Here is a 26,488-nt window from a genome sequence, read left to right on the forward strand (position 1 = left end):
GGGTCGGATGGATGGAGGACGGAGTTGTCTGTTTTATTGATTTATGTTGGTTGGTTATTTTATTATGCATTGTTATGGCATTACATGGTGCATGCACGTGTGTTTGTGGGATTTGTGTGAAAAGCCTGTGTATTGGCGTGAGTGGTTTTACGGGTGCGTGTGTATCACGAGCCCAAGCCGGGATGGGTTATTATCTCGGTGGAGCTCCTCTGGTCACTCGGGAGCGGAATAAACTGAGTGATGTCCCCTGAGTTGTCGAGAGAGATGACGGGAGCGGGGCTAGGGGATGCTTGGCTACGAACGCGCCGGGCGCGGAACCGGGCATCGCCCTACTCACCGACTCCGTGGCCCTTCGCTGGCGAGGGCTAGAGGATGCTTGGCTACGCACGCGCGGGGCGCGGAACTGGGCATCGCTCGTTAGGTGTCATATGCGTAGTGGTACTCTACGGTGTGACACTGGAGCCAGGGTGTGCGGATGACCCCTATGGGAGGTCATGGTGCATACGGTTAAAATTGGATAATGGTTTATGAGGCCAAATGGGACTTTTGGCGTGGGCCAGATGGACTTCTGGCGAGGTTTTGGGCCGGATGGACTTCCGGCGAGATATTGGGCCAAATGGACCTTTGGCGGCCAAATGTGGCTTTTGGCGTGTTTTTCGGAAATGATATGTTTTTGGGCCAAATGGGTTTTTGGCGTGTGTGGAAAACTGGTGTTTTTGGGCTTTGTGCATTGGGCATGTTTCATGCATCTTGTTTGAGTTATATGTGTTTTTATCTGGTAGTGTTTGGGTTTACTTACCTGCGGTACCATTCGTGGTTCCGTAGCTTTTGGTGCAGAGTTGGAGGACGAAGAGGAGGAGGCTGAGCCCGAGGATGCGGCTCCGCCGGGTTGCTGATGCTATCTTTATATTTGTTTAAAACTGTATTCGTGTTTTGTAATATTTATCTATGTATGTTTTAAACAGCTTGTATTAAGTTAAGAAAAGAAATTCTGGTACTTAGTTATGACTTTCTTTATCCGCTGCGTGTTTATCTGTACACATCTGTTGCCTTGCACACACACTCGGCACCCGTCGAGGGGATGGTGACCCGGGTTGTCACCATCCGGACGTCTCAATTTCCCCGTGTTTGGGCGTGGGGATTTGGGGGCGTCACAATGTCTATTATGCTATAATTTTCTTGATAATATTATCAAGTTCAGATTCTATAAGTATATTAGTAGTAGATTCTTTTGACTTAAATAAAGAATTCATTGAGACAAGTTTCTTAAAACATGAATTTTTTATATTCAAAGAGAAATAAATAGATCAAAATCTTGAAAAAAACCACCGGGACCACCCTTAAAGCTTCTTTAGTATAGATGGACAGACCAACGGATTTTCATAGCTTACCAACACAAAACTCCCAATATACTTTATTTTCTTTTATATAGGTTGTTGTTGTTAAAAAATATCTATATCAGTGAATTTTCACTTCATTTTTTATTTTATAAAACTAGAATACTTAGATGATATCTTATACTTCTAATTTATTTTCTTAAGAAGTTGTAGTAATCTTTTAATATTTCTATAATAGTTTGTCTACTTTAATAAGTATAATATCTTTCTATCATTGAGTAATAATCTAATTTCATTAATGATTGTTTTTTTTTATATGCTTAATTCTTTCCATTAAGTTACTCAATTCAAGTCGTAAATTATATTTTTCACATCTTAATTCATAAAGATTAGTAAAACCAACATTATGAGCATAATATTTCATTATGAAATTCAAAGTAGAAAATAACAATAAAGCAATAAGATTGCAAATAAAATAAAATAAAATATCAATATATAATAACCAATGACTCTAATGCCATATACGTTTGTATAGATAACTTTGTAAATATAGATAGTATTTTCTTTTTTAATAACATCTATTCAATAAGTTTTATCAAAATTAATTCAAGCATAAATTCTAACATCTATTCAGTGTATTTTTTTTTTCAAAAAAGTACATTAAATTTACACATTCTAAAAATATAAATATTATATATTTTTATAAATATATTAAAATATTCAAATCAATCAAAATTAGATTGTTATCTCAATTCATTTTAAACTAGTTATTGATAAAATTAATTGATTTTTCAACTTTTCATAAAAAAAAATTAAACTCATATTAACATATTTTATATATTTTAATATAAAAAGTTATACTTATCTCAACTTAAAAAGTGAACCTATCTTAATATGATCTATAAAATATTATTATTCACGATTTAACTCAACTCTTAATCTCAATATCTAAACATAGTCAGGCTCCGTTTGGGTAATAGATTGTTATAAGACTACTCTACTACTATTTATTATTTTATCATTACTTTTAACCTACTTTTTTTTCTATTTTTTTATTACTATTTAGGCTTAGTTTAGATTGATAAATACTTTTAACTAATCTCATCTCATCTAATAATTACAACTATCACAAATTTTTACATAAAATATAATAAATACTTCAATATTTTCAAATTCTAAAATAATAATAATATTAAAAAATAATATTATAACAATATCTTATTTAACTTTCAACTTTCATTTTAACTCATTATCCAAACTTAATCCTATTCAATATTTTTTCATTATTATTTACAGAATATCTGAAATCACATTACTAATAAAAAAATAATTAAAAATAATGATAATATATTAAAAATAATAAAAAATAATGAAAATTAGATAAAATAAAAATAAAATAATAAATAATAATAGAATATACCTGTTTGTTCCTAAACTATTTCATTTCATCTCATTTTATTATTACAATTTTTTTAAATTTATATATAAAATATAATAAATAATTTAATTTTTTAAATTTTAAAATAAAATTAATATTAAAAAATTATATTATAATAATATTTTATTTAATTTTCACCAAAACATCACATTTTATTTTATTTAAATTATGTAATCAAAACGGACCTTGGAATACTCTACTACCAAAACTAGATGCTATTCTACGGAAAAGAAGTCAACCATTAAGCCGACATGTTTATATACTGAAAAATATCTTCTCCCCCCTATTAGCCATTTTGCCCACGCGGCGACCAATCTTAGATTAAAATAAAAGTGGGGGAAAAGGACAAAAAAATCAGAAAACGGAAAAAATAAAGAAAAGAAGAACCCTTGCAAAGTTCATTGCATTTGCTTCCCCACCTGAACATGGAAACTCCGATCACCGGATATATGGGCCGGTGGACGGAGCTTTAAACCAATAAAACCATCGTGTATCCTTTAAAATCACGGTAAACCCTACCTGCTTGGGTTTGGATGGATTCCCTGGAGGTTTCCTCCTCCAACACCGAGAAGAAAGGATTCCCCTATATGTTACTGCGATGTTCTCTTGCCATTCTCTTTCCTTTCATTAGTTTCTTTGCCCTCTCGTTCTTGTTCTTATTTACGACGATTTTCGTGTCGAATTCATCGGATAGCAGCCCAATTTCCGTGCCCTCCCAGTGCAAGATAGTCTCCAGCAGTGAGTATTCTATTTTTCCCCAAAATGTATTTTTTTTTTCCTTTTATTTGCTTTGGTTGCTTGAAGAGTGCTTCTAAGCTAAAGAAAATGTGATTTGGGATTCTTTTAAAATTTTGAGTTCGTCGTCCTTATTTGACTTAGATATGATTTCATGATATCTTTTTTTTGATAAGTATATGATTTCATGATATCTAATCATGTACCATTTCAACGACCTTAGTTTTCCGGGAACCAAATGCGTCTATATATGTATATATAAATATACACATAATCATGAGTAATGCTAGTTGCAAGCCATTGTGGAGGATACACTCCGTGTCGTTGAGATGTCATGATTTGACTTTTAAGAAAATTTGATAATTTAATTTTACATTTCTATTAGAAATCAAATCATATCATGTCAATAGTATAGAGAGTGTGCCCTCCACACTGAGTTGTAGATATAATTTTTCCATAATCATTGTTAGCGTGTTGTTATACATACTTGAAAAATAATTGTGGAGTTTCTTTTGAACTCGACGTATGGTGACACTTTGATTTTAATTATTCAATGAAAAGGGAATGTATAATAATGTAATACTAGAATCCTTCTTTTGCAATGTATATTATGATTTAGTAGATTTTATGCTAGCTGGAATTGGGCAAGAAACATTAGTAAACTTGTCAGACAATGAGATATAGAGAATAGTTAAGTTATATGTGTCCTAAACGACTCTATAGTTGTTAACACAAGACTCTATTACTATTATAGCCGTACATCGGCTGTCACGAACATATTGAACCCTTTTCCAGAACCATCTATTTGCGATCATCCAGGAAATATTATGCCGAATTAACAATATTTTAGAGCTTCTTGTCATTGTGGTGGTATCTTATATCACTCTAAGTTTTGCTGGACTATTGATGTGTTAATTACTTACTGTCTCATGAATTTAAATGTTTTAGATTTAATTATTTCCTGCTATATGTTGCCTGTTATTGTTATTTATCTCTTTACCTCTGTTTGTGACTATTTGATTATTTCTTCCTTTTGACCTGCTCCATTTTCTCAAATTGCTTATGCTGTTCAACTAATTTTACTAAACACTTCAAATATCATGTTTTACATAATTTGATTTCTGAGCTTGTAGAGCTAATATTGGATCTTATGATGGGATATGGAATATGTGACACCTACAACTTCTGACACTTTCAACACCTCATCCAATTCAACTGGCGTTGCTATTTTTTCCGCCTTTTTCAAGAGTGTTAAAGATAATATAAAAAAAATCAGAATTTCATTAATGCAATAAAATTTGCAGTAACCAATATTAACTTTGCTTGAGTGAACACATGTGGTATCTTTTGTGCTTGTTTCATTGTCATATTTTGTTGTGAGTTGCATTATTTTTTATGCTAATATACTTTGTAAGTTTTATTTGATTAAAATTTTAGTTAATTTTGAAATTTTAAGCATCATGTGTGTTGTAATTAAATATATTCTGCTTGAAGGTGTGGATCTTAGGTCCTCTAAGGTCTGTGAACTTGGATTGTTCAATTATAAAGCCAAGCATGTGTTTTACCCCCTCGACAGGAAGTTTCGATGCCGTTATGATTACTATTGGGCTTCAGTATTCAAGGTAATAGTCACTCACCCTTTTAAGTGTTCATTTTTAGTAATATCCCTTCATTTAAGTATTATTTTACCAAGTAGTAGCACCAATAGAAGCAAAATTGTTGTTGTTTTCCTTTTGTTACAGCATTCTTGAACAGTTCTTGTATTTGCTCTGTAATTCTCAAATCCAACATGCATTTCTCAAGTAATGTTTCTCAAGTTGTTTCTACCTCATTGGATTTACGGTAGTTTTGTGTATTGAAACCTATGATGTGTGAATTTTATGATTATCAAAAGTTTGAGAAGCCGTTGAATGCAACTTTTATTTCTCTTATCCCTAAGAGAGTAGGTGCTTCGGAGTTAAAAGATTTCCGACCTATTAGTTTGGTGAGTGGAATTTATAAGATAATTTTGAAGGTTTTGGCTAATCGTATGAGCACGATGATGGAGAATATTATTTTAAAATCTCAAAATGCTTTTGTTAGAGGTCGACAAATTATTGATTCTGTGTTGATTGCAAATGAGTGTTTTAGATAGTTGGCTTTGGGAAGGTGTTCCAGGGGTTCTTTATAAGCTGGACATGGAGAAGGCTTTCGACCATGTTAGATGGGATTTTCTGGTATACATGCTTAGAAGATGTGGCTTCGGTGTCAAATGTTGTGGTTGGGTTAGACAATGTATTTTGACTGCTATGTTTTCAGTTTTAGTTAATGGTCAGCCTTATGTTTTTTTTTTTTTTATGAGTTCAAGAGGCTTGAGACAAGGAGATCTGTTATCTCCTTTCTTATTTATTCTTGTTATGGAGGCTTTTAGTCGTATGGTGGAGGCTATTGTAGGGGGTGGATTTATTACAGGTTTTTCAGTGGGTTCTTCTTCTAATGGCTTTACTTCCGTCTTACACTTACTTTTGGCTGATGATACTTTAATTTTATGTGATGCTGTTGAGGATCAGATTAAAGCATTGAGGGCTGTACTTTTGTGTTTTCAAGCCATTTATGGGTTAAAAGTGAACTTGGGTAAATCGAAGTTGGTCCCGGTGGGAGTTGTTCATAATATTAATGATTTAGCATCGTTTTTGGGTTGTAGAGTTTCTTCTCTGCCCATGAAATATCTCGGCCTCCCGTTGGGGGCATCGTTCAAGGCAAAGTATATTTGGTATGAGATGGTTAAGAAGATTGAGAAAAAGGTTGGCGGCTTGGAAAATGATGTATTTATCTAAAGGGGCTAGAATCATCCTTATTAAGAGTACCCTTTTGAATATTCCAATGTCTTTCCTTTCTTTATTCCCTTTGCCAGTTAGTGTGGCTAATCGTATAGAAAAATTGTATAGAGCTTTTTTGTGGGGAGGTTTGGGGGAGGAGAAAAAAGTGCCTTTAGTTAATTGGAAAAAAGTATGCTGTCCTATTGATGTTGGTGGATTGGGTGTTCGTAACTTGTGTAGTTTCAATAAGGCTTTACTGGGGAAGTGGTTGTGGAGATTTAATAAGGATGAGGGTGCGATGTGGAGAGGGGTGATTGTCCGGAAGTATGGTAGTGATTGGGGGGGTTGGTGTACTAAGGAGAGCAGGGGGACTTATGGGGTAAACTTATGGAAATTCATTAGAAAAGGTTGGGATAATTTTGTGAAACAAGTTTATTTTGGGGTAGGTGATGGCTCAAGAATTCATTTCTGGTTTGATGTTTGGTGTGGTGAGTCCGCTTTGTTTAGAGCTTTTCCGAATGTCTTCAGATTGGCTGTTAATCAGCAGGCTTCCATTTCTGAGATGATGAGTTTCTCTAATGAAGAGGTGCATTGGAATGTCTGTTTTTCAGATCTGTTTAGGACTGGGAAATTGAGGAGGTTACTGATTTTTTCAAGTAGCTGTATTCAGTGGCTATTAGAAGACATGAAGGGGATCATATTCTCTGGAAAGTACAGAGACGGATAAGTTTTCTGTTAGATCTTTTTATAAGATGATGAATGGTCAGCAAAATTTTTCGTTTCCTTGAAAGAATATTTGGAAGGTTTGTGTTTTGTCAAAAGTTGCTTTCTTTGTTTGGACCGCGGCAATTGGAAGCATTCAAACTATTGACAATTTGAGAAAGCATGGAATGATGGTTATGGAGTGGTGTTTCATGTGTAAGAAAGCTGGAGAATCAGTGGATCATCTTCTTATTCACTGTGATGTGACAAAAGGGTTGTGGGAAGGGGTATTTAGAAGAATTGGACTGTCCTGGGTTATGCCAAAATCAGTGACAGAAATACTTGCATGCTGGCCTATAATTCATTCATTTTCTCAAGTTGCAGCGTTGTGGAAGATGATTCCTTGTATATTATGTGGTGCATCTGGATGGAAAGGAATGAGAGGTGTTTTAATGATAGGGAACGTTCTGTAGATGATCTCTGGAAATTTTTTTTATGTTTTCCCGGTTATCTTGGTTTTCAGCCATTGTTCTTAATGGTGGGGCAGTCCAAGAGTTTTTGTTTTCGCTGTTTTAGTACTTTAATGTTCATAGGTTTTTCTTTTGTATAATTTCTATGTACATGGGCTTCGCCTATTTCATTTGTTGAATAAAATTTTTACTTATAAAAAAAAATGATGTATGGTAATGCACGAGAGGTTCTCAAATTATTGCAACCTGTTGGTTCTGTTGAGCTTCATAGGTTGGCTATCATTCTTAGATGCCCATGACCTACTAGGTCTCCTTCTGGAAGCGTCTTTCAAGGAACTTGTTATTTGGTATGGCATACTAGAGAAGATGGAATATTGTTTGGCTGGATGGAATTGTTTGAATTTTTTTAAAGGTGGTAGGATTACCTTGATTAAGAGCTCCTTGTTGAAGTGGCCTATATATTTTATGCTTCTATTTCCTCTCCCTATTGGTGTAGCAAATCGGTTGGAGAAGTTACAATGGCACTTTTTTTATAAATTGGTGTGGGCAAGGGTCTACTCCCAAATCTCAAAGGGTGGTTTGGGGAATTGTAACCTAATGTAGTTTAATTGAGCTCTTCTAAGGATATGTCTTTAGGGTTATGCATATGAGAGAGTTTTTGGAGGATTGTAGTGGATGATGAATATGATAGCTATGGGGTAGGTCTTTGGAAGAATATTAGGTGTTGGTGGAGTTTGCTCAATTTGTAATTTATGGTTAGATATGGATTGAGGATAAGATTTTGACATAATTTGTGGTGTGCGGATAAAATATTAAAGGAAACTTTCCGTAAATTATGCAGCTTCACTTGTTTTAAGTAAGCTTTTGTAGTTGACAACTTACACTTTCTTAGTTAGTTAACTCAAGGAATGTGGATTTTTACGAAGCGACACAAGATTGGGAGGTGGATATTCTTTGTTTTGAGACTATTTATATGCCATTTGGCCGAGACAGGGTGGCGAGGATAAGCTTTGCTGGGCCCCTTTAAAGCCTGGGGTGTTTGATGTGAGATTATTTTATAATGTGTTATCTTCCCATGATAGCGATCCATTTCCTTGGAACATGTTGGCAGGCGGAGTAAGACTCCATTGGGAGTGGCCTTCTTTGTTTGGACAACTACTTTGGGAAGGTTCTCACCTTGGATAATTTAAGGAAGAGGGAATATTGTTGTAATGGATTGGTGATGCATATGTAGAGGAATGGATAGTTGATTGATCATCTTTTATTGCATCGTGAGTTGGCTAGTATTTTATGGAATTCTATCTTTAAGTCATTTGGGTTATGCCGTTTTGGGTGGTAGATGTTTTGGAGTGTTGGAAATGGAAGTTTTCTTGTTCTCGAAGCGAAGGATTGTGGAAGATGGTTCTGCCTTGCTTGTTGTAGTGTATTTAGAGAGAAAGGAACAACTAGAGTTTTAAGGTGAGCAAGAAGAGGATGGAGGAACTCAAAGATTCTTATTTTCTCTCATTCTGGTTAGGTGTATCTCATGTCTCTCATTCTGGTTAGGTGTATCTCATGTATATGTCCTACTAGGTAAACACCCTTTTGATTATTAAAAAATCTTAACTTATAAAAATATTGCAATTCTAGGAGATACTCTTATATTCCTATTCATACTGTTTTCCTTTTCCAAAATCTATATACAATTAAAAAAAAAAAGAGATACAGGGTAATGCGGCATGTTTTATTGCTCGAAGAGGACTTTGGAAATTAATGCTAAGTGATATCAACGTCAAGGTTGTGTGAAGATGCATTCTGAAAAGGTAAATGCCGGTGCTCAGTTTGCGTCATTGATAAGTTGGCTGTTGCTACAATAATCACTTAGCTTATAGAGTGCTGGAAATTACCGATTTAACTTTGGCCCACTGTGGCTAACATTTGAGTAGAATGTTGGAAGCGGCAGTAGAAGGTAGGTACTTGTCGGGTTTTGAGGTGGGCAATGAGGAATGGAATAGTATGAAATTATCTCATCTTCTTTTTTCCGATGATACATTGATTTTCAGCGAGCCCAATCAAGAACATATTCGATCTTTGAGGGCATTGTTGTTATGTTTTCAAGCTGTCTTGGGTCTCAGGATTAACCTAAACAAGTCTGAAATTGTTCTGGCGGGCGCCGTAGGTAATATTTTAGTTTTGACTAATATTTTGGAGTGTAAGATTGCTTCACTGCTGCTTAAATATCTTGGTCTTCCCTTTGGGGCTCCTCACAAATCTATTTTGATATGGGTTGGGGTTATTGAGAAGATTGAGAGAAGGTTGGCTGGATGAAAAAAGTTATATTTGTCTAAAGGGGGGATAATTGCTTTGATAAAGAGTACGTTGTCTAGTCTTCCTACATATTTTCTTTCACTCTTCCCTTTGCCGGTTGGGGTTGCTATTAGAATTGAGAAAATTTATCATAATTTCTTATGGGGAGGAATAGGAGAGGAAAAGAAGTTTCATTTGGTTAGTTGGAATAAGGTTTGTCAACTGGTTTCTTGATGGGGTGAGAAATTTGAGGTTGTTTAATAAAGCAATAATTGGAAAATCTCTTTGGATGTATCATGAAGAAAGAGATGCTTTATGGAAGAATGTTGTTGCTGTTAAATATGGGAGTGGGTGGGGGGATTGTTGTTCTAATGTGTCAAAGTATTGTTTGAATGGCCGAATTAATTTGGCCTTGAGTAATCTGTAGATTATATATAAGTTTTACAAGAATTCTATACATGGAAAGAATGTAATTCCCGAATGATTTTAGTCCTATATGGAAACTATACACTGTCAAATATGCTAACTGTACAAGCCTAAGTAAATTAAGGAAGGTGAAAATAAGGAAAGAAGAATAATAATGGACAGGGCAGCCCCCCTTAAATTGATGCGGGTTGATCAACAAGCATTAATTTGCTCCATAAGAAACAATGTTGATGGCAAGTAAGAGCTTTGATGAAGATATTAGCAATTTGTAGTTCAGTAGAAACATGTGGAAGAGTGATAATACGAGCTTCAAATGCTTCACGGATAGAGTGACAATCGACTTCAATATGCTTCGTGCGCTCATGATAGATAGGATTGGCCGTGATTTGAATAGCACTCGTATTATTAGCATGTAGAGGTGTAGGATCGATCTCAGAAAGCAAACCTCGAAGCCAAATAATTTCAAAACAAGCAAGAGATATCGCCCCGTACTCAAATTCCATAGATGACTTAGAAACTTTGTCTTGCTTCTTACTCTCCCAGGAGATCAATGCATCACCTAAGAACACACACCAACTAGTGATGGAGCGACATGTATCCGCACAACGAGCCCAATAAGCATTGTTATAGGCAGCAAGGCGAGTAGAATTGCCTGCAAGGAAGAATAAGCCACGGGCAGAAGTGCCCTGAGCATAGCGTATGATCCTACAGGTAGCAGCCATATGAAGATGACGAGGAGTTTGAAGAAACTGGTTGACTTGTTGTACAACAAAAAAATGTCAAGTCTAGTAATGGTGAGATAAACAAGACTACCCACAAACTTTTGGTATAAATTGGGATCAACAAGTAAGTTGCCCTCGTCTTTGCGAAGCTTAATATTTAATTCTATGGGAGTATCAATAGAAGTAGCCTCCTGTAGGCCAGCAGTAGCCACCAGGAACCAAGTCACTAGCATATTTATGTTGATTGAGTGAAATTTCAGAGGGACTAAGATGCACCTCAAGACCAAGAAAATATGTGAGAGACCCAAGATCTTTCATATGAAAGGATTCTGAGAGATGAGTCTTGAGCTGACCAAGTAAAGCATAATTGGAACCAGTGATCACAATATCATCAACATAAACCAAAAGAACAATGCCCATGTCTAATTTATGAAGAAACAATGAAGTGTCATATTTACTCTACTTGAATGAAAATTATAATAAAGTGGTGCGAAATTTATCAAACTAGGCCCTCAGAGCTTGTTTGAGACCATAAAGAGAGTGAGGAAGCTTACACGTGAAGTTGAAGAGGGAAACAATCTTGGGGGTGGCTTCATATAAATACTCTTTAAGATGCCCGTGAAGAAAAGCATTCTTAACATCTATCTGATGTAGTGGCCAATCATTGGAAGTAGCAAGAGCTAGAATTGTACGAGCAATTGTAATCTTAGTCACAGAAGCAAAGGTCTCTTCATAATTGACACCATATTCCTGATTATTCCCAAGTGCAACAAGCCGAGCTTTGTAACGATCTAAACTTCCATAAGATCGGACCTTGACTAAGTAAACCAATTTGCAATCTAGATGAACAATGGTGGGAGGACAAGGCTCAATGTCCTAGGTGTGATTGGCCTTTAGAGCGGCAATTTCTTCCCGCATAGCTTGTCGCCAACAATCATGCTTGGCAACGTGTGAGTAGGATGTGGGAATATCAACTAATTGACCAACAAAAATAAGATTCGTGGAAAGCTGATGAGCAAGAAACACTTTAGTGAACTTAGAAGAGGCATCTTCGACAACAGCTATTGGCAAAGAACTGCCATTGGCAGTTTGAATAGCAAATTGACCAGTGTAGGGCCGAACATGGCACAGAGCAATGGGATTATTTGTCATGTGATTAGAGGCACCCGAGTCCATGTACCAGAGTTTAGTAGAATTGTTACCTTGGAACTCCATTGCTGATAATGCCAAAATTAGCATCTGTTGGACTATGTCAGGTGTGCTGTAATTCGCTGCAGGAGGTGTAGGAACAAAGGAGTCACCCGCAGAAGAGCTAGGAGCCGCAAAAGTCATTGCAGGGGGTACAATAACGGAAGTCTAAAATGCCCGGGCTTGACGATTTCAGGGGCGGATACAACATTCTTTGATAATATGACCCCTCTCCTTGCAAGAACAGCAGTATTTCGTGGAACAATTAGCATCGATATGCCCAAATTCCTTGCAGCAAAAACTTTGTAGGGTGCTAGAATGCGAAGGCGGTCCTCTTCGTTAAGCAACGTAAGCCATAGGGGCGGACCTTGAACTACCATGAGATTGCTCTAGAGTAACTTGAGTACTAAGCCGTCGTTTTTCACAAAGTAACTCACCACAAACATCAAGAGAAGGAACATGAGAGCAATTCAGCAGAGAAGATTGAACAAATTCATACTCGGGGCGGAGTTTCATAAGAAACTGATCACGACGACTAGTCTCGTGAAGACGTTGAATAATGGAAAGAGAGGCACCATGAACATCCGTAGTAACCAGGTCAGAATAATTGTTCCAAAGAGTGAGAAATGCCGAATAATAGTCTTGGATGGAACGATTGTCATGTTGAAACATGGCAATCGCATACTATAATTGAAAATGACGAGCACCGTTATCTTGATGATATACTTTCTTTAAGTAAGTCTACATGGATTGAGTGGTGCGATGAGGCTGCAAGTTGGTGACAGTATGTGGCTCAACTCAGTCAAGAAGCCAAGACATAATCATAGCATCAAACACAGCCCATGAAGGAAAAGATGCAGAATCCTTGGATTTATCAGGATTGGGTGCACAATCTGTGCCATTAATATGACCCAAAAGATCTTTTCCTTTGAGAAAAAGTTCAAATTGAAAAGCCAGGTAGAGTAATTGTTGCCCATAAACTTTACTAACACAGGTGTGAAGTCCATCGCAAATAAGTAAAAAAATCCTGAGACAACACAGAAACCGTAATAAATAAGGAACTAAAAAAAATAAGAACCTGCGATTGGCACTATAAGAACCAAAGGAAAATCGTAGAAAGCAAGAATCACCACTAGACTGCGACACGAATCCACAGAGAACCACGAATACACAAAGACGCTGTAAGCACCGCTAGAGGGCTGCTCTGATAGTCACCCAACCACAGAAAGTTCTGAAAGACCGAGAGAAGGCTGTGCCAACAGCCACTCAACCACAAAAATTGCTGAAACAGCAAGAGAAGGCTGCACCGATAGCCACCCAACCACAGAAAGTTCCGAAATACCTAGAGACGGCTGCGTTGACAGCCACTCAACCATAGAAAGTGCCGAGAATACCAGACCCGAAACGTGATTGCCGAAAGTCTTGGAAAAAAAAATGGAAGAACTAGGAGACGGCTCTTGATACCATGTCAAAGTATTATGTGAATGGCCGAATCAATTTGGCCTTGAGTAATCTGTAGATTATATATAAGCTTTACAAGAATTCTATACATTGAAAGAATGTAATTCCTGAATGATTCTAGTCCTTTATGGAAACTATACACTGTCAAATATGCTAACTGTACAAGCCTAAGTAAATTAAGGAAGGTGAAAATAAGGAAAGAAGGATAATAATGGACAACAAAACATAATGAAGTTAGAGAAGCATATGGGATGAGTTTATCAAAGGGCATTAGGAAAGGTTGGGGGAGTTTTCTAAACATATTAAATTTAAGGTGGAGGAAGGGAAGAGAGGACATGCTATTGTGGGATCATGTTGGAATTTCAGGTTTTTAGTCAATTCTTTTTATAAGGTGCTTAATTGTCATTTTGACTGTGTTTTCCCCTGGAAAAGCATTTGGGGGGTGAAGGTACCTACTAAAGTGGTGTTCTTTAATTGGGTGGTTTCTCTAGGGAAAGTATTGACCACACATAACCTTAGAAAACGTGGTTTGTGTATAGCTGATTGGTGTGTCATGTGCAAGAAGGATGGTGAATCTGTAAATAAACTTTTTCTTACAGATTTACATTGTGAATCTGTAAGTAAACTTTTTTTACTTTTTTTACGTTGTGAATCTCCTTGCATGTTGGCGTGGTTTTGAGGCAAGGAAATTTGTTGCTGCCAGATGTAGAATGATTTCTTTGTGTTTAATGTGGTGTTTATGGCTAGAAATGAATGAGAGATGCTTTGAAGATAGAGCTTTCTTTCGAAGATCTTTATGTTTTCTTTTCTACTTTTGAGTTTGTGGACTAGGATCTTTGTAAGGAATGATGATAATGTTCTGAATCTGTTTTGTCTTACTTTCATGCTTTCTAGTGTGTAGTAGGTATTTCCTTTGTATACTTCCTGTGTACTTAGATTGTGCCTATTCTTGGTAATAAAAATCTTATTAATTTAAAAAAAAAAATCTGTTTTCAACTTGCTTTCAAGTATCTTGATGATGTGGACTTATGTATTTAAATTACTAAACATCGCCAATTTACTCTAGGGGCCCATGAGGTTTCCTCTGTGTGTGCCATTCAATTTTTTTAATCTGCATTAGTCTAAATGAGTGTTTGTAAACATAGGTAAATTGTGTTAGTCTACATCAAGGTTTCTTTGCAACGTTTTCAGGTGGAATACAAAGATCATTCTTTAGGTCAGACACGATTTGCATTGGCGGAAGCTCCAAATGAAGCCCTCCCTCTTAATTGTAGGCCTAATTTTGGTGTTGCATGGTTGACCAAAGATAAATTCAAGGTAGGAGTTGCAATTCTTCTAGTCTCAGTCATGATGTGGTACATGCTTGAACTTATTATCATTTTTTTTTTTCAAGTAAAGAAATTTTATTGATCAATGAATAGGCATAGCCAGGTACAAGAAAAAAGTATGCCCTAATTATATAGGCACAATAGAGACAAGAAAATCATGTAGATCCAGGCCATTAAAGTCAACAAAAATGGCCCAAGTATATAGAGTTCTGATAAAGAAAGCTTTTAATTTCTTAATTTCTCCAATGATCTCTCATTGTCTTCGAATGTCCGATCATTGTGCTCTTGCCACAAACACCACATGATGCATATAGGGACCATCTTCCACATGGCTTTAATTTGTTGAATGCCTCTCAGATTTGTCCAGCTGGCCAAAACTACCACTACTGTCTCAGGTATAACCCAAGTCAAGTCAAGTCTATTGAATACCTCATTCAATAACACACTAGCTGTCTCACAGTGTAGTAGGAGATGGTCCACAGATTCACCCCCGTTTTTACACATGTAGCACCAATTTGTGATAATCACCCTATGTTGATATCACCATGACTTTATCCACTAAAACATCTTTGGCACTTGCAACCCAGAAAAGTGAAAGAAATAATAGAGCACTGTTACCATGCCAAATATTAATCCAGAATTTAATCTTGGAACCCTCACCCAAAAGAAATCGTGTGCCGAGTAAAGACCCCCTTATCCTCCTCTTATGTGTTTCCACCACCACACTCCATAAGCCCCTCTCACTTCTTTAATACACCATCCCCCCATAAGCCTCCATATTTGCTCTCAATCACCAACTTCCATAGGGCTTCTGATTCCTTATTGTATCTCCACAACCATTTTTCAAGTAATATATGATTCAAAAATCCTCATATTTCTAATACCCAAACCACCATTGGAGATAAGGCTACAAACCTTCTCCCACTTGACTAGGTGGAATTTGAACTCCTCACCCACTCCACTCCACAAGAAATCACTTTGAAGTTTCTCAATTTGCAACGCCACATTTGTTGGGATAGGGAATAGAGACAAAAAGTAAGTAGATTAGATTATGTACTCTTAATCAAGGTAATCCTACCACCTTTTGACAAGTATATTCTCTTCTATCTTGCCAGTCTCCGTTCCTTTCTCAATCACTGTGTCCCATAATGAAGACGCTCTCGATGCAACCTCCAACAGTAGTCCAAGGTAAGTCATAGGAAGGGAGGCAATCTTACACTCTAGAGTGCTAGCCAGCTATCTTATATGATGAACACTTCTAATTGGCACCGTTTCTGATTTGTCGAAGTTCACTTTTAACCCGGACATTGCTTCAAAACTTAATAATTCCCCTATCTGGGGTTCCAATCGAGAAGCCAGCCACGAAACGATTATTAACCAGTGTTGAGTTCATTCTGCTTAGCGCCTCCATCACAATGACAAAAAGTAATGGAGACAACGGGTCTCCTTGGGCATTTAAAAAAACCTCGTGTGCTAATGAAAAAGTCAGTTGGGCTTTCGTTTATCAAAACTGAGAATTTCACTGTTGATAAGCACTAGCGGATCCACTACCACTACCTCTCCTCAAAACCACACCTCTCAAGAAGGTAAAAGAGAAAATCCCAGTTAACGTGAACGTACGACTTCTCTATGTCTAGCTTGCAAATGATCCCTATAGTGCCAGCTTTTAGGTTGGTTTTGGATGTTGAGAAGTGTTGAGGTATGCTATAATAATAATAATGAAAAAATAGGTAAAAAGTAATAATAGAATATTGAATAGTAGTAAAAAGTAGGTGAAAAATAATAATAAAGTAATGAATAGTAGTGGAGTATGTTGAGAAATGTTGAAGTACTCTGACCACCCAAACACACTTAATCTATTGTCAAGTCATTCATTGGCGATAAGAACTGTATCTAAAATCTGTCTATCCTTTACAAAAGCAGTTTGGGGTTTTGTAATTATCTTCCCCAATACCTCACCTAGATGATTCGCAAGCACCTTGGAAATTATCTTGTATTAGGGGTGGGCAGCGGGGGCCTGCACCCAACTACCCTGCCCCCGCATGGGCCGACGAGCTACCCCACTCTGCAGGGAGATTGCCTAGTGGGTGTGGGGCCCGCTCCGCACCACTATATATAAAAAAATAATTTTTATATATCTATATATCTATATAAATATATTGTATATATATAATTTATTGAAGACTTAAAGTTGTATTCAAGTTATTGAATTGCTTTGGCCTCCTAGGCCAGCCTTTATATAGGAGGCCAAGGCAATACAATAGTCATACTTAAGAGGTAGTACCCCTATCTTGTATACTCCATTTACTAAATTGATGTGCCGAACCCCATTTACTAAACTGATGTGCCGAAACTCCTTAATCTCTGCAGCCCCAACCTTCTTCGATATCAATGCAAGAAAAGTAGAGTTAAGGCTTTTCTCAAAAATTTCAGCCGAAAAATGATCTTGAAACAGCCTCATAAGATCATCCTTTAACACATCCTAGCATGTTTGAAAGAAGCCCATAGAAAACCGTCAGGACCCGGTGCCTTATTTTTAACCATTTTCCTCACTACTTCGTAAACCTCCGCCTCCTCAAAAGGCCTCTCCAACCGACAAATCTCATGTGGTCCAATGGAGTCAAAAACCAAATCCATCAAGCGTAGGCCGCCATCCCACCTGCTCAGTAAGTAACTGCTCAAAGAAATCAACTACATGATTGTGAATTACCTGCTCTTCCCTATTATCAACACCATCAATCTTCAGCATCTCAATGTTGTTGGTTTTCCCATGAGGGTTAGCTATTATGTGGAAAAACTTTGTGCTTCAGTCTCCTTTTAATCACAATGCTCTTATTTTTGATGCCAAGAAGTCTCTTCTAGTAAAATAATCCTCTCAAGATCTATGATCAACACCGTCTTCCTAGCTATTTCATTCTGTGTTATAGTCCGGTCCTCTTTTATCCTCTCTAACTCTTGGATCTTCATCACCTTGCTTTTCTTGCATGCCCCCTATATCACCAAAAGACTGCATGTTCCAAAGCTTTAAATATTTTTTTAGAGCTTTCAGTTTACCCGTAAAGGTGAAGCTAGGGGTGCCCTACATTTGATATGGACCACCACTGTCTGACCTTGTCCACAAAACCTTCAGATTTCAGCAACATTTTCAAATTTGAAATACCGGTGCCTTCTTTGGACACCACCACAATCTAGCATGATAGGTCAATGATCTGAACAAAGACAAGGCATTCTTTTTTGCCATACATCCGGAAAATGACTTTTCCATTTTGGTGATATTGAGATTCTATAAAGTCGAGACCACATCTGATTATTAGATCACATGAAAGAACCCCCGCTAGTGTTGATTGTTGGAGAACCAACGTGGTCTAATAATCAGACGTTTGCATGCTATCGTGAATACCCCTATAAATTCCTCCCTTTTCTCCACGACCCAACTATCCCACATTACCAAAGAACCTCCTGAGGCCCCATTAGCTGGCAAATACTCCCAATCCACGTGTACACAACTCCATAAACTTTGCACACTTCATCTAGTAATTAATTTCAGCTTTGTCTCCTGTAAACAAACAATGTCCGCCTCCCACCCAAGAAGTGAGTTTCTTATTTGGAGACGCATATTGGCCTCGTTGAGCCCGCGAACATTTCATGACCCAATTTTGGGTTTCATTGGGGGGAGGCCAGCCCCTTCGCTTTAGACCTGTCCTTGCTGGAACTACCCTCATAATTCATCGACCATGTTAACCTCTTAAGCTCTCGCTGTCTTTTTTATCCAGCTTTCCTGTATTGTTGATGCCCCACTTCAATGGTGGTAAGCAGAGCCATGAAACTGTTCCTCGAAGCCTTCACACTCCATCCCCACACATTGTTGTATTTCCTTCACCTTGTGAAATACCTTGTCTGAAACGCTAGATTGAACTGGTAACTTATAATTCAGAGGGATAGGCTTACCCATTCTGAATTCCATTAGCAAACCCTGAGTCTCTTCTACAAAAAAATTTTCACCCTCCCCAATAGGTAGTTCTTCATTGCTAGAATGTGATAGGTCATCTGAGCACGCTCCATCCCTTAGACCCTTACATCCATCTTAGAATCATTGAAGAACTGTAATTGGGGTTTCGCTGGAGTATACCCTTCTCCCCCGCATCCCATCGTCGCTTTCTGGCCACTGCTCGATGGTGGAATGACAAACGGTGGTGTCGAAATGCCCATTGGAAGATCTACCGTCTTTTTTTGGACACATGGCGTGAGCTGCCCACCTACTAATTGCTCCACCTCCGTCGTCGGCATCTTCTATTTCCATATCGATGGATCCTCCGCCGTCCACATGCTTCAGGTCGAGATTTCCGCTAGAAGAGTATGACTTCCGCCAATGGATGGAGCCCCTGAGCATTCTCTCTACATGGGTTGGGTTCTTCTGTCAAATTGCCCTGGGCTGTGGCCCAACCCGTCGGCCCACTTGGCTTTTCCTTTCATTATTTCTCCACACTAGCCCAGCCCCCTTACTAGGCCCAGCACTCGAGCCCACCCCCATAACCTGCTGTTTGTTTGTGGCCTTGTTGGGCCTTCGATCACCTAAGCCCGCCCCTATACTTGCCCATTTGTCACTTTCCTTATTTGCCCAATTGCATTTTAGCACTTTTTCCACCTCATCCTGCAGCTTCCACAATTGTGCCTGCATCTCCACCAGCATACTGCATACATCCATGTCTTCCAGGCCGACGTCTTCCTTGCCAATGCCCCTCTTTCATAAAGCAAAATGAGGGGCTCGATGCATATTTCCACTAGTGTTCCCATTTTCAGACCTACCACCGCCGTCCCCTATTTGCGGTTCACGATGAGTCACTATTGGCATGAGCACCTCCTTATAGGACCGTGTTTTCAATCGAAGCTCTTCAACCATTGGCCTCATCTGTGCTCCTCCGTGAGACCCACCCATGTTTTTGCCGTCCTGTATACACTCCCACAATTCCTCCCTCAATCTCCTCCGACCCTTCAGGTATAAAGATAAAGCTACGCCTTCCTCCCTCACTATATTCTACTAATGCCATATATCGACCACGGCTATTCAAGCACCGCAGTGCTATAAAACTATGATATCCTTACCTAATTGTTGTGTAAAACTCCTTTTTTTCTCCTTTTAGACAATCCTCCAAAGCTCTCCCAAGCCATTGCACTGTGGGAAGTCCCAGCAGTAACTCATGCTCCATCTTCCAACCTCTCTCGGTGATACATAGCAAGCAACCTTCCTTCACGAGCGAAAATAACTTTGATTCTATTACAAGCTCTTTTGTAAAACCCATCTGGATACCGCCACTGTGCTACTACGATCGTTAACGTAGCAACATCCTTGACGGAATGGAGCAAAAACTTAGTTTTTGCACATGTACAGAGAGAAAAAACCCAAGGAGAAAGAAAAACTTAACTCTGAACTTATTATCATTCTGGTGACAATGGAAAATCCATATAAATGAGTTACTAGATTTAGTAAGATGTTAAATATCTATGTTTCAACCAATTTTATTTTTCATTTTTCCTGAAGTACATCAAAAGCAGGAAAATTATATTTTGCACCTCTGAACTACTACCTCTTTCTTGATTTGCATCATAAAAAACCAATTTGCACCCTAAACAAACTACCAATTTTTTTAAATTTGGACCCTTGATTGAAATATTACTGTTATGACTGTGTCATTGTTTTATTTTGCATTGATTTAACAATTAGATCTTGACTGAGGTGCAAAATTGCCAAAATTTAGTGGTTTAGGGTGCATATTGATTGTTTTGGTAATAGAGTGCGAATTTCAAGACAATGACTTCGGGGGTGCAAAATCTGTTCTCCTTTTTTTTCCAATAAGTAAATAGGGATTTTATTAATGACTAAATAGGAAGAAACTCCAACACACAGGATGCATACATAAAATTTACTTAGCCTTGCAATATATAATTTCCCTTATAATTAATATATTATTGTAACCTTTTCTTTTAGGTGAATAAAACTTATGACTGCTGGTACACATCTGGGATATCCCAAGTGAGCTTATATCAGTATGGTTTTTTTAATTGCCAAGCAAAAGATCCATCTACAATTGAGATGGTTAGGCGATATTCCATCCTGTAAGTAGATTCTGTCTTCAACTTTATTTTCCAATAATTCTTTTAGTGCTATACATGGCTAGGTTTGGATGGGTATTTCTTTTATATCTGAATCCAGGTGTTCTAATCTGATAGAATTAAGAGCCATAGTCTACCTTTGCAACGTCGAGTTTACGGGTCTGGATCTATTCCTTTTGATTTGAAATGGACTCTGCCTATCTTAAAAGCAGGATTTCTCCATGTCAGAAGACGGCTAAATTTTGCATGTTTTTGCTTGTTCTTCTTTTCTGGGTAATTACAATTTTTTGCTTGTTTAATATTAGAAAACATGGTCGTTTTATCTGTGGACTGAGTTTGTAACAACACTAGAGATGGACAGACTCTGAATTTGTAAGGTTGAGGATCTCCTTGGCTTTTAGACGGAAATTTGGTAGAAACAATCACTATATCAAAGTTCTGAAAACTAATTACCAATAGAGAGAGAAAAATTAAAAACGAGGAATCCATTTTTTTTTGGCAAAGGCCCCCCTTCCCTTCAAAGTCCTCTTAAACATAATTTTCCACAACAACCAAATCGCCTGGCAAGTGGCAACTCCTAGGGCTGCTACATCTCATTGTATTTGTTGTGGCCTTTTTTTTTTTTTCTTTTTTTGATAATTGATAAATTTTATTGAAACGAATGAAACTAGGCAGAGCCCATGTACATAGGAAGTATACAAGATGAGACCTAATTACATTCTAGAAAGTTGACAAGAAAACAAAAACTCATGAACACTCTCCCTTTAATACAATAGCAGAAAACCACTGAAAAAGAGAAGACACAAAGAAATTCCAGATATCCCCCCCGCTGCTCTTTTCCTGTTGTTAAAACATCTGTCATTCCTTTCTGACCATACACACCGCAATAAGCACAATGGTATCATCCTCCAAGCCGCATCCAATTGAGAGCTATTATGATTTCTGTTCCAGCAGGCTAAAACCTCCACCACCCTCTTAGGCATAACCCAACTCAGCCCTACTCTACCAAGAATACCAATCCATAACTCCCTAGCCACCTCACAATGAAGAAAAAGATGATCAATCGATTCACCATCCTTTTTACACACGAAACACCATTCCATAATAATCATACCACGTTTTCTCAGATTATCAATAGTCAGAATCTTCCCTAGTGCAGCAGTCCAAGTGAAAAAGGCAACTTTAGACGGCACACAAACCTTCAAATGCAATTCCACGGAAAAAAAGCATGCTGTTGAGCAGACAACGCTTTACAAAATAACTTAACAGAAAATTTATTACTCCCCGAGTGTCTCCACAGCAGCCGATCTCTCCCATTTGCATCTATCTTTACAGACTACAAAAAACTCAAAAAACCTGCAATCTCATCAAGTTCCCAATCCTGTGCATTTCTAGTGCAAATAGCATTCCTATGTACAGCCCCATTGACACAACATAACACCTCTGAAACAGCAACCTGCTGATTACCAACCAAACTGAAAACTTCAGGAAAAACAGCATTAAGAGGTCTCTCACTACATCACTCATCAAACCAGAACCAGATTCTATTACCAACTCCAACTTCAAACTTGATATGTTTTTCAAAAATATTCCACCGCTTTCTAATATATTTCCAAAGGCAAACATCATAAGACCCTCTACCCTCTTTAGAACACCAACTCCCCCACTCACCCCCATATTTCCGGTCAATCACCTCTCTCCATAAAGCATCTCCTTCCTTATGATACCTCCACAACCACTTCCCCAATAATGCCTTATTAAAAATATTCAAATCTCTCACCCCCAAGCCACCATTCACTAATGGACAAATATCCCTATTCCAAATCACAAGATGAAATTTATTCTCCTCCCTTAAACCACCCCATAAAAATTCTCTAAATAATTCTTTAGTCCGATTAGCCACTCCCACCAGCAATGGAAATGAAGAAAGATAATACGTGGGAATATTGGAAATGGTGCTTTAAATAAGAGTTAATTTACGCCCTTTTGATAAATAAAGCCACTTCTAACCCTACAATCTTTTCTCAACTTTATCAATTACCCCATCCCAAATACTCCTAGCTTTAAAGGACGCCCCCAAGGGAAGCCCAAGATATCTCAGCGGAAGAGAAGCAACTTTACAACCCAACAATTCCGCAAGAGAGTTGACATTCCTCCCCTCACCCACCGGAACCGAAATAGTTTCAAAACACAACAGAACATCTCTTAAAGTTTGAATATGACACGCGTCAGCATCACAAAAAATAAGAGTATCATCCGCAAAAAGTAAATGAGAAATAGAAATAACACCATTACTATTATATCCCACTGAAAAACAACAACCCCCCCCCCCCCCCCCCCCCCCCCCCCCCCGCGCCCAAAAAAAAAGAACTCCCTCCTCTCACAGTAGCCTCCACCATTCTACTCAAAGCCTCCATAACAATAACAAAAAGAAAAGGGGATAACAGATCCCCTTGTCTCAAACCCTACGAAGACTTAAAAAAACCACAAGAGATACCATTCACTAAAACAAAAAACCGGGCAGTTGTAACACAATGTTTAATCCATCCACACCACCTATCCCCAAAACCACACCTTCTAAGCATATAGAAAAGAAAATCCCAACATGCATGATCGTATGCCTTTTCCATGTCCATCTTACAAAGAACCGTATACCATCCTTCAAGCGGCTGTCCAAACACTCATTAGCAATCAAAACAGCATCCAAAATTTGCCTACCCCGAACGAAAGCCTTTTGATGCTTTGAAATGATTTTATCCATCACCATACTCATACGGTTAGCTAACACCTTCGAAATAATTTTATAAATCCCTCCTACTAAACTAATAGGATGGAAATCTTTCAACTCAAAAGCACCAACAATCTTCGGAATGAGAGCAATAAAAGTAGCATTTAAGGATTTTTCAAACTTAAAACCAGAATAAAAATCCCTAAAAATCTGCATCAGTTCATCCTTCACTATATCCCAACACTCTTGAAAGAAACCCATAGAAGATCCATCCGGCGCTTTATCTTTACACATACCTTTCACCACCTGATGCACCTCCTCTTCATCAAATGGCCTTTCCAACCAGTTTACAGCATCAGAGTCAAGTTGATCAAAGATCTGTTGTTGTCATCTTTATATACATCAATAAAAGATCTATTCCTCTTCCTTGTCATGCCCTTCAACAGCAACACATTCCTCAGATTTATCTAGCAGCGAAACTTTCTGGAAAGTGTGGACTGTAAGTACGTTCGATTGGGTGGGCTCTGAATTCACAAATTGTATCTTCCTCAACACTCTCTCTCTCTCTCTAAATGTTGATACTAACTTTGTCAAAGGCATAAAATGGCAGTGTTTTGTTATATTTAACCACTCGCTTGGTGTGGCTAAATTAGGTCTGTTTATTTACGAACACATGATATGGGAAAATTGTGCTATCTTGCATGTAGAGTGTGCACAGTTCATTTCCAGTCAAATAGAGGGTGGACTTTGAGTATGATGCATGGTGTGTTAGAGATATATCTCTATAAGTCATGCTTAAAAGGTTGGATATTCATTTCTACAACAACTTTTTATTGTGATGGCGAGGTAGATACACATTTCTTGTAGCAGTTTAAAAAATGAAGGGCATGACAGATTTGGAAGATATAATTTATGTGAGTATAATGGGGTAGATACACATTTCCGATTTGGGATCATCATCCAAATATCTTCCCCTTTTCTTCTTACCTTTTATTTGGACTGTTTCATTTGTCTTTTGTCTTAAGCTCTATAAACGTTGAGAATTGAAAATTTTTCTTCTTTGAGCATGCTAAATCTTCCTTACAAATATCTCGTTTGTAAAAATAATAATTTATTTTATATTATTATGTTCAATCAAAGACTGAAATTTAAAGTTTCTCCTGAAAGTTAGTCCACTCAATTTTTACATTATGCTTTGAGCATCTCCTACTTGGTTGGAAATATCATAACTAGCCCCACAATTTTCTTTCCTTGGTGATGATTTATTTATTATTATTATTATTTATTTTTTTGTGTTAAACTTCCAGACTACCATATATATTATATTTGTCTTCAATGAGTTATCTTAATTGATAATTTGTCCTGTTTCAACTCCATCTTAATTAAACTAATTCCAAATAAATTGGGATCAACAGAATTTTGCCCTATTTAACTTCTAATTTGATCTAAGTGACTGCAGAAGTTACTTCTTAAAAAAAAAGTGACTGCAGAAGCTCTCCAATACGGTTTGTCTCATTTTGAACTGATGTACTGAAGGCCAGCCATTCTAGGAGACACAAGACTGTTTGGCGAGATTCTTCAGATGTTAGACAGTCATCTAGATTGGGCCCCCATTCCCACTTCCCCCTCTCATGAAAATTCAAAAAGTAGTTATAGCTGTAGGTTTAGATTCCAATAAAAAAGAAACGGACTTGAAAGAAAAATCTGGTTAAAGAGGGTTGCCATACAATCACTCCCTGATATTATCTATGTTCTCCATAATGGTTGGCTAGCATTTCATGTAAATAAATATGTTTGTAATACCCTTAGGTAGGAGAAAAGGATCATGTATGCATGGGTCTTCATGGCTTCTTCCACAGTTATTTTATCATTGGTGGTACTTTAAAATGTCAGATACACAAAGATATTACAGTCCTGGATTTCCAGCATGGGAAGAGAGAAGTATTTGAGGTTGGAAATGGTAGCTGGAGTTGTTACCGGTTTTTTGTCTTCCTTGATCTCCATAAGCTTTCTTAGGCTTATACATCAAATGAAATTATGGTTGCCTCAAATCCATGCACCAAGGGCTCTCCTTCAGGTTGCCAATACAGCGTGCTTGAAGCGTGCTTCATTTTTTGTTGTATACTTCTGTTTTGTTGGTTGGCTTGCCATCCAGTATGGGGAAAAGCTCGGGCTTCCTGAAATTTTCACGGTTCTGAAGTCTTAGGCGGCACTTTTTGCTTCCCCCCCCCCCCCCCCCCCCCCCCCTTCTCTCCCCACTTCAATATTGGACTTGCAGTAACCTAATATATCATCCCTCGTGTAATTTTGTACAATTGAGTGTTATACAATTTATTTGACTCTTGATATGTAGCACAGCAACAACTTAACGTATAGATTTCTTATAAAATAAGAAAGCCATCATCGGAAAGTTTAATATTGTATCGAATGGGTGAGATGTGGTTTGACAGATTTTAGTTTCAAGTATGTGTTCTTTTAGTTCACTTTTTTTTCCCTCCCGACTATTTGGTAAGATCAATGCTTTTATGTCTTGCTCTATTTGATACTATAACTCAATCAATGCCATCCAAGCTTGGTGTACCCTACCCCGGTGCATGCTGCTGAAGTTACAAAACAGGATCAAAATAGCGGTTACTGTTTTCCAGGTAAAACACCCAGAATCACATTCATACATTACATTTTAGTAAGTTCCTTACTGGTACAGCAACATCTGCCTTGGTATTGTCTATCTTATTTACAAACGGGTTGGATTCCTTGA

At 37.6% G+C, this 26,488-nt stretch overlaps 1 protein-coding gene across 2 annotated transcripts; it reads left to right on the forward strand.

Annotated features, from left to right (window-relative positions):
• Positions 1 to 3,091: 3,091 nt before the first annotated feature.
• On the forward strand, positions 3,092 to 26,153 carry LOC122280625. Of its 2 annotated transcripts, none has more exons than XM_043091597.1 (5): positions 3,092 to 3,513; positions 5,005 to 5,132; positions 14,755 to 14,880; positions 20,878 to 21,005; positions 25,624 to 26,153. In XM_043091597.1, the coding sequence occupies exons 1-5, from the start codon at positions 3,309 to 3,311 to the stop codon at positions 25,934 to 25,936; spliced, it is 900 nt and encodes a 299-aa protein (XP_042947531.1). In that variant the 5' UTR covers positions 3,092 to 3,308; the 3' UTR covers positions 25,937 to 26,153. The 2 variants fall into 2 exon arrangements, with proteins under 2 accessions (XP_042947531.1, XP_042947532.1); XM_043091598.1 differs by lacking the exon at positions 25,624 to 26,153 and adding an exon at positions 25,540 to 25,558 and having other exon boundaries at positions 3,094 to 3,513.
• Positions 26,154 to 26,488: the final 335 nt, after the last annotated feature.

This window comes from Carya illinoinensis, chromosome 11 (assembly GCF_018687715.1).
Source record: "Carya illinoinensis cultivar Pawnee chromosome 11, C.illinoinensisPawnee_v1, whole genome shotgun sequence".
Classification (NCBI taxonomy): domain Eukaryota; kingdom Viridiplantae; phylum Streptophyta; class Magnoliopsida; order Fagales; family Juglandaceae; genus Carya; species Carya illinoinensis.